Here is a 9,632-nt window from a genome sequence, read left to right as displayed (position 1 = left end):
ACTGACAAATTTTGTTGTTTTATTTGAAGTGTTTTTGATTCATTTTGGACGTCCCTATTTTTATTTGTTAACTGGAGTGTTACTTTTAGGTTCGGATGCGTGTCTTTTTATTTTAATATTTATTAATAGATAATATATATTAATATTTCTATATTTATTTCATTAAAAAAAGTACAGTACATTTTCATGGTACAGTCAGTATTGTTTATTTCACATTGAGTGTTATGTTTTCATTCAGTATCGGTTGCTTAATTGGTAATAATAACTTAATAACTTAGTTATCGGTATCGGTAAAATCCACCATCTGTTGACCTCTACTACCAAGATGGATTAGTAGGGCTGTTGCTTGCTGTTAACATAGCCTCAGAGCCCTGTGTGGTCTTAATCCAGGTCTGGTGGGAGGTATGACTTATTCTTTTTCCCATCAATCATTAACCAATCGCGGGTGTCTGTGAGCTCACATATGCATAAGAGGGTGGACAGTGCTTTCCTCCGAGTGTGTTACGCTGCCCTGTGATGTAGCATGAGCAACAATTTGAAAATCTGTGGTTGGGCGGCTTTTGGAGGAAGCACTTGTTAGGCTTTACAGTCCAAAGTTGGTAGCTGTCATATGATGAGGATGGGTGAGAATTGGCCAAAAATATTTAAGGAGCAAATGGAGAGAAAATCCTAATAAAAACCTAAACTATCTTGCATTAACAATCAAGGGATCTAATCTTGGTATTTGAGGGCTGTAACTTTGAGGGAAACACTGTAGGAAACAGCAAACTTCAGCTTCAACATCCATTAAATTTACTGATTCCACCCATAACTGAGAATACAACTTTAATAAGTTACATCCACATCCACAGGTATACACACACACACACACACACACACACACACACACACACACACACACAAGATCACTCATGGAGCTTTACACATTCACTCGCCTTTACTTTACGGTCCCACACCCTTTCATGTCCCTCAGGAACTGGCGCTTCCTGAATGGGTTCCATTTCCACTCTGTCTCCCATGTGTTTGATCTCTCTGATTTCTGTGATCATCCATCATGTATTATCTATGGCCCTTACTCTCTATGAGCTTCCCTCTTTTCATCCCTTTTCTTTCTTCTACTTGGTTGAACAGAGAGATGGATTGTAGATACAGGTGCCTCTGAGGTGCTTCACTGGCAGAGATAAAACCTCAGCTAAGCCATGTGGCAAGCAGTTATCAGATCTTCATGATTGCTTGATTTTTGTTCTTTTTTTTTTTTTTTTTTTTTTTTTAGACAAAAGACTAAGTCATCAAAACAATCAGCAGACCAAATCTATAAAATCTAAAGTGCTACTTTAGCAAAATCCTACAAGTCTAAAATTGTATTAAAATCCCATCAAATCCCCACATCCCGTGTGCAAACAGAGTGCCAGCAATGTGTCAGGCTCAATTTCCCCGTGATCACTGTTTGAAAGCTTGATGAAGAATTGTCTCCATGGGGATAAAACTAAACATGTCCATGGAGCAAATCAGACTAAATCTGTGAGAGAAATGCTAATCAATTCAGAGCGCTGACAGGCCAAGATTTTGTTGCTTGGCTGTTAATTGTCCTGAGACAGTTAAATCAATTCCTATTAGTAACGTGAATCCATGACACACATTATTGAAGAGGACCCGATTCATCTTTTGATCTATGGATCTTATTTCCTCTTGCAAGTATTTTTCTATCCAGTCCTGGTGTTTTAAGGGCATCTCTGTATCCTAGACCCATATGTCATGGTCTTCCTTTAGCCTTCTTGAATACAAATTAGGTGTGTAACACAATGCCACTATGTTTATCTGTTCAATGCTTTACAGTCAGGTCCATAAGTATTTGGACAAGACACAGTTTTCTTAAATGGACGAGTCAGTCACCTGACCTCAACCCAATTGAGCATGCTTTTCACTTACTGAAGACAAAACTGAAGGCAGAAATACTCACAAACAAGAAACAACTGAAGGCAGCTGCAGTAAAGGCCTGGCAAAGCATCTCAAGTTAGGAAATTCAGCATTTGGTGATGTCCATGGGTACCAGATTTCAGGCAGTCATCGACTGCAAAGGATTTGCATTCAAGTATGAAAAATAATCCTTATATTTATAATAGTTTGTTTGTCCAATTACTTTTGAGCCTGTGAAAATGGAAGAACTGTAAAAATGGCTATGATTCCAAAACGGTTAGACCCCTTGAATTAAAGCCGAAAGTCTACACTTCAATCACATCTTGATTGTTTCACTTCAGTGTGTGTGTATGTCTGTGCGTGGTGCCCTGTGATGGAGTGGTGTCCCATTCAGGATGTATTCCTGCCTCATACCCAGTGTCTCCGGATCCACCACAACACTAATCAGGACAAAGCAATTAGTGCGAGTGAGTGATTATTTTTGGAGACCCGAGCACAGATATGGTGCCCTGTGCACAGTGCATGGTCTTCGTGGGCTATATTGTACAAAACAAAGTTAGGAATATGGTTTTCTTTTTTGGATCTCAGTAAGGCAGTGTTTGGGTCAGGCTAGTGGAGCCTGAATTCAAATTAAATTCAACATGATAAATATTGAAATAAAAAAAAAATTAATAGTACACTTCCTACACTTCTATTTGTAAGTGTTAATAATATATTCATATTCCACCACATCCCTAATACAAATATTCAGCTGATTGTGTTGGTCACAGATTTATTTCCATGTAAAGAACCAATATGATTATGATATAGTCTGTGCATGTTCCTTTGTGTGTCTATCAGAAATATAATCAGCATAATTCATAACGTAATATAAAATTGTGAAGTTGTTGAACACTATAATGGTCCTCTATAGCAATTTAACAATGTGTTTCATGCTTTTAAACCAATAAGATTTGTTTAAAACCTTGACACAATTCCACTTCAGTTTCTCTCTTTACATAGTTTCTTTTGTAGCTGGAGGGCATTTTTTTATGAAATAGATTGCACTTTCGTGGATGTGGAAGTGTAATTTTCAAGGCAGAAACACTTGTACCTGACTGTATAAGGTTTATTGACAGGCACACTATGAGTGTGCTTGTGTGTTCTAAAGTGAATGTGAGAGAGAGAGAGAGAGAGAGAGAGGGAGAGGGAGAGAGAGCGAGAGAGAGAGAGAGAGAGAGAGAGAGAGAGAGAGAGTGTGAGTGTGAGTGAGTGAAACCTGTATTGACTGAATAGATTTTCCGGTGTTCCTGGTTACCCCCTGAGGATTCAGACAGAAGGGTGCATAATCAGGGGGAGAACTGGACTGGCCTGAGAAGGTCACCTAAAACTCTCTTAAAAGCACAAACACACAAATTCACAATCCTAAAAATCCCACCAAACTTAGGTGCAGCTGTGTAGGATTTAGGTCTGTATGCATTTCTCACTCCTAATGAGAGATCTCCGCTATAGGGATTGATACTGGTTTAAAAGCTTGGATCAGTTTTCGATCTGAATTTTTGATCTGTGATTTGGTTTGATAATCATTATAAATCATATGCTAGACACATTTGCTTCAGTTAACATCTCAACCCAACTGAACATCTATGGGAGATTTTGCAGTGATGTGTTAGACAGCACTCTCTACCACCATCATCAAAACACCAGTCGAGGGAATATCATTTGGAAGAACTGTATTCATCCCTCCAGTACCCCTCCAGAGACTTGTAGAATCTTGTAGTATGCACTAAACTGTTTGAGTGGCTCATGATGGCCCAACACCATACTAAACATACTTACTAGATCACTATATTGAGCAAAAATGCCAAATGATTTATCTGTGCTTCCCCATCTGTGACAATCCATCCATTTTCTGTACTGCTAATCCTGGAGGATCCTCTGGGATCCTGGAGTCTATCCCAGGGGACTCGGGGCACAAGGTGGGGGACATCCTGGACGGGGTGCCAACCCATTGCAGGGCACAATCTCACACACACTCACATACCCATTCACACACTATGGACAATTTAGAGATGCCAATCATCCTACAATGCATGTATTTGGACTGGGGAGGAAACCAGAGTACCCAGAGTAAACCCTCGAAGCACAGGAAGAACATGCAAACTCCGCACACACAGGGCATAAGTGGGAATCGAACTCCGCACGTGCCAAACGTGCTAACCACTAAGACTAAGCCTCTGTGCCCCCATGACAATAATAAGTCCACTAATCAAGCCAGAGGTCAGTGCGATGTGGGTGTGAGAGTGTTAGGATTTACAGTTCAGTCAAAGATTTTTGAATATATAGAGTCCAGATCTGAACACTGAAATGACTGAAGTTTAAAAAAAAAAAAAAAAAAAAAAAAAAAAAAAAAAAAGTCTCGTTCCACAAGTACTGATGAAACCAAGTTAACTGGTGAAACTTCGATACCAAACTAAATACCCAAAATCTTGACACCAGAATGCTGGAATTGTTTGGGGTTTTTAATCCAGTGGCAAATGGTTCAATTGTACAGATTTTGGTACCTGCTCAAGATTAGCACCAATAGATTAAAATGGGGGGGACGACATGCAGTCATTTTCTATATTTCCTTTTCTTTTGTTTTTCTGTTCCTCTCTGCCTGGCACCCATTCACATATTTATTATTTCTTTATTTCTCTTTCAGACCAGCCATTATGCATCGCAGGCACACCACACTGAGGGAAAAAGGGCGTCGACAGGCCATCCGAGGCCCGGCTTACATGTTTAATGAGCGTGGCACCAGTCTCACTACTGAGGAGGAGCGTTTCCTTGATGCTGCTGAATACGGAAACATCCCTGTCGTCCGCAAGATGCTCGAAGACTGCAAAACGCTCAACTTTAACTGTGTGGACTACATGGGCCAAAACGCATTGCAGCTAGCTGTAGCCAATGAGCACTTGGAAGTCACAGAGCTGCTCCTGAAGAAGAAGGGGCTTGCGAGAGTGGGAGACGCTCTGTTGTTGGCGATCAGCAAAGGCTATGTGCGAATTGTTGAAGCTATCTTGGCGCATCCAGCATTTGCAGGAGGCCTGAGACTAACATTAAGTCCCCTGGAACAGGAACTTAGAGATGATGACTTTTATGCGTATGATGAGGATGGAACACGTTTTTCACAGGACATAACTCCGGTGATTTTGGCCTCGCACTGCCAAGAGTATGAGATCGTGCACATCCTGTTGATGAAGGGTGCCAGGATAGAGCGGCCTCATGACTACTTCTGCAAGTGCAACGAGTGCACAGAGAAACAGAAGCGTGACTCTTTTAGCCACTCACGATCACGTATGAATGCATATAAAGGGCTTGCTAGCGCTGCCTACCTGGCACTTTCAAGTGAAGACCCTGTACTTACAGCTCTGGAGCTCAGCAATGAACTGGCACGACTCGCTAACATCGAGACAGAGTTTAAGGTAAGAGCTTATTCAGCTCTTTTTGGTCTACTAATTAGGGTAAACTTGTCATTTTCTGCTCTAAATTACTTCAGTTGAACTTGATTGCAGCCTACGTGATGTGTGAAAGTAATCTGCTTCCAAGGTTTGTCAGTCAGTTAGCTTTTTACTGAAACAAGCAAAAGCAAAAAAAAGCCACTAATTCTATAGCTAAAAAAATTAATAAACATGAATTGAAGTATTGTATCTGCTCTTTTGTATTATCTCTTACAGCAGACATGATGTAGAAAACTCAAGCTATTAGGCCGAGTGTGAAAAATTTTCGTACTTAGCCTGCCTTGTTGTATTACTCATTTGTTTTCATAAAACACATCAGTTACTTTCACACAACAGTAAAGCTGTTAGCTATATTACTATATACACAACCTGCTCTACCACCTGATCCACAGCTGCCCCTACAACACAAGGCTTTTATGGACATTCTAATACAAAATAGCTAGTTAGCTATCTGGGAAAAATGTTAACAAGAGCCAAGTAGCTAATGCAAAGATTAGCTGAGAGTAACCATGACATTTACAATATTCCTGGCTTAGTAAATCCAGCCAGCTACATCTAACCCAGGAATGTCCAATCTTATCTGCAAAGGGCCAGAGTAGGTGCAGGTTTTCATTCCAATCAAGCAGGAGCTAAACCTCATTCCAGCTGTTTAATCAGTTGATCTTGGCTTTCATTAGACTAAAGGTGTGGTTTCTGCTTTGTTGGAATGAAAACCTGCACCCACACCGGCCCTTTCTGGATTAGACACCCCTGATCTAACCCATGTGCTAAATCAGTTGCCCCAGCATCTATTTTGTGTAGCCATGTTGGCCCTCCCTGAACATTGAGTCAGTGTTGGCAAAGGAGCACTTTTAATAACAACTCTGCCAAAGTTGAAACAACACTAGCTCAATGTTGGCAAAGCAACACCTTTGTGGTTTTTTTTGGTGGATTTAAAAGTGGCCGAAAGTCTGTTTGCAACCTGGGATGTTGTTGAAATCATTCAAGACAACAGCATCTGCTAAATGAATATGCGGTTTATCGAAGGATGGCCAAAGGAATAAATAGAAAACTCATAGCAATTGATCTTGGTTTACACAGTAAAGATGATCAAATGAGATGAACAAAGAATGCAAGTTGGAAAAACATTTGCTAGGGAAAGCAAACAGTTCTCCAGCTAAATACTGCTGATTTCCATCTAGCTTATAAAACTAGAGCTCATAATCCCTTGAGACACTGCCAGCGTGCGATTTGTCAGACTTTGTCAGCAGCACGTTTAGCTATTTTTGGTAACCCCAGCGTTATAATCCACCATTGTTGTCCTGCTGAAATGGTTGACAGATGACCACCTCTTTCATAACACTTTCTATACACTCCCTCTGCAAAGGTTTTACAGACAGAATCAAGCATCTTGAGAATTCTTTTTTAAGGAACAGCAGTAGTGCTTTGGCTTTTGCACATATTGTCTTATGCTGTAAAAGATCTTTAAGCTTTAGCAATCCTGGTTCATTGTTGAAATTATACACCTTTGGAAACTTTACAGGTCAGTTAAAATAAAAGACAACCAAGCCTACGACTTCAGATTAAACCGCAAGCAGGGTCATACATCGGTACAGTTTATACAGGCGAGAGTGTACATACTCATTCCACTGAGATCAGATATAAACCTAATATAATATTCTTTTATTAAGCAAAAAAATGAGGACCAAGTCAGTGGAGGTGCCTTAATGAAATAAAATGTCCGTTTCATATTCTGGAACAATTATAAAGAATCTTTAAATGATTGCTTATGAACAGAACTGTTATAGCGCATACTCATTCATTCATTCATCTTAGCACAAAGCAGGAATACACATTGCATGGGAGTCCATCACAGGGCACCTGTGTTTTTATGAGGTGGAAGGAAACTGGAGAACCCAGAGGAATCTCTGGGTGGAGAAAATGCTCAGAAACTCACACAGATATTTACCTGAGCTATCTTCTGTGCCACCATTCTGCCCCTAGCAGATATTAGTAACGATATTAATCAAATCAGTTCTTTACTTGAAAGCTAAACCTTTAAGTCTGAAGGTTGCAAGTGGCAAATCAATAGACATTCAGGAACTATTTAAGAGAGTCTCCCGCATCCTTCACGCTAAATAGCAAGTCTATTATGTCTAACAGTATATCTCAGGCCAATATTTGAGGGCCAGATGTGAGAAGATGCAGCACAAAAAACAGCTTGATGCTGCAGTAAAATGTGCTCACTGTGAGACTGAAGTTAACATTCAATTTTCTGACTGTAGCTCATCACACCAAGTGCACCTGGGACCTCCTAATAAATGCATTTTGTGTGAAGTGCAAATTGGGGTTTAAAAGCCACTGTGAGGTGATGGAAAAGATCAGCCATACAACCATCAAAAGGCTCACTAAAGAGGAATTACAAGTTTGGTATATACAGTATATGATAATGAAGAGCTCAGGAATACAATCACAATGACAACAGAGACTGATAACTGTTTGTCTGTGCGTAAAACATCTCCACACTGCTGTGCAAAGACATACAGTATATGGGAAAAAATCCCTAGGCAATTCTATAGTTCAGCAAGGAAACCTGATGGACAGGGATGTTTGGCGCTGACGTGGCATCTAGTTGATATCGATTTTAATCCTCTTGATGTACCCAAGGTTATGCAGGTGAGCATGTGATCCATGCCACTGAACCCTGTCCATACCCGGACTCGTAGTCAAGTATTAACCAGGCGTCGGGGAATAAGGTACTGAAGTTGATTGTGATCATTTGTCCCTGTGGTGATATAGTAATGAGTACCATCATTGTATCTTTAGTTAGAAGAACATAATTGTGAAGGACCATTATTTACGTATATAATTGAACCACAAGGTCTCCTGTCATTCTTTTGAAATTTCCAGGTTTGTATCTTGGGGAATAAAAAGCAGTCCCTCCAGGATTTTGCAATCGCGGAAATTAATACAAAATCTAGCAAACTCCGCAAAGTTCGGAGGAGCTTGCACTTTTTCAATATCACAGCGGAGTTTCCGCAGGTTTGGGCCAAGGTGATTTATGTGATGTCATCACGTTCAGCCAAAGCCGTCTTCGATTCACATGGATCAGACATGAATACAGCTGAAAAGGTCTCATTCACCAACAAACATCACTGTAATAGACAATTTCGTGCAGTTGCGATTTTGCCAATTCAAGTAGATTTCCCCAAGAAACTCAGCAAGTTGCATCCAAATTTTGAAAAAAGAAGCCGCAAAATCATCCATTTTTGCCTGCAAAATCCTGTACAGACTGATAAAGAATGTAAATTGCCTCTAGGAAACATTAGCTGCGTTTACATGAACAACAATGATCCACTCTTAACCCGATTAAGACCGTACTTTGATTAAGAAACTACCATGTAAACAGAAATTTTTACTTACCTTAATCTAATTAAGGTCATACTCGAATTAAGCTCTAATTGAATTAAGACATGTGGAGTACTTTAGTCGCATTATGGACGTGTATTACAGACATGAAAAACACCTCAATCACACTATGAACATCGTGTGAGAGTTTTCACCGCATTTTGCGACAAGACATGATCACACACGGCAGTTTTACGGCGAAGAAGAGAGTTCGGCCGTGTCCCAAACCGAATACTTGCCTACTATAGGCCTATAGTGGGGAAAAATACATGCATCTCAGCTACTATATAGACGCTAAGTACACGGTTTGAGACGCAGCCCTCAGCTTCAAGCAGTTGTCTAATAGCACGTACAACATGACAAATAATTAACTGCACTTAAAGCGTTCGTAAAAAAATTAAATAAAAACACCCAGAACTGTATACGGTACCATAACGAAGACGAACTGTATGTTGATACGTGAAATTCTGGAGGGACGTCGGGGCACAGTGACGTAATGATAATGACGCGGGTTGTTATTCTAATTAATGTTCTAAAACATGTAAAACGGGAACATGACAGGAGTATTCTAAAAGCAACTCATGTAAACACCTTAATCACATTATTATCTTACTCAGAGTAAGGTCAATAATTAGATTTCTGCTGTCCATGTAAACGTAGTCATTGACTCAGACTTGAAATGTCCAGTATATTCTACTCTGCTCCTGAGTAATCAAAGGCAAATGTACTCGTTTCTTAGTGAAGTCAGCCCTATCAGCTGTGCATTCGACTAAAAGCATGCAAAAGGATTACAGGCTAGTGCAGCTCTGATCATTTGAAGCTCTATGAACAATGATCCAGTGCTCT

General features: G+C 40.1%; 1 protein-coding gene across 1 annotated transcript; it reads left to right on the top strand.

Annotated features, from left to right (window-relative positions):
- The first annotated feature begins 4,449 nt into the window (after positions 1 to 4,449).
- Positions 4,450 to 5,447, top strand: LOC128617867 (short transient receptor potential channel 7-like). Its single transcript, XM_053641063.1, has one exon. The coding sequence runs from the start codon at positions 4,611 to 4,613 to the stop codon at positions 5,439 to 5,441; it is 831 nt and encodes a 276-aa protein (XP_053497038.1). The 5' UTR covers positions 4,450 to 4,610; the 3' UTR covers positions 5,442 to 5,447.
- The last annotated feature ends 4,185 nt before the right edge of the window (positions 5,448 to 9,632 follow it).

Source organism: Ictalurus furcatus, chromosome 14, assembly GCF_023375685.1.
Source record: "Ictalurus furcatus strain D&B chromosome 14, Billie_1.0, whole genome shotgun sequence".
NCBI classification, from domain to species: Eukaryota; Metazoa; Chordata; class Actinopteri; order Siluriformes; family Ictaluridae; genus Ictalurus; species Ictalurus furcatus.
Note: the sequence above shows the minus strand (reverse complement) of the source record. Positions and strands in the feature narration are given on the sequence as shown.

Excerpts from the sequence above, each read along its gene's own strand:
- LOC128617867 (XM_053641063.1), top strand. The coding sequence starts at position 4,611 with ATGCATCGCAGGCACACCACACTGAGGGAAAAAGGGCGTCGACAGGCC.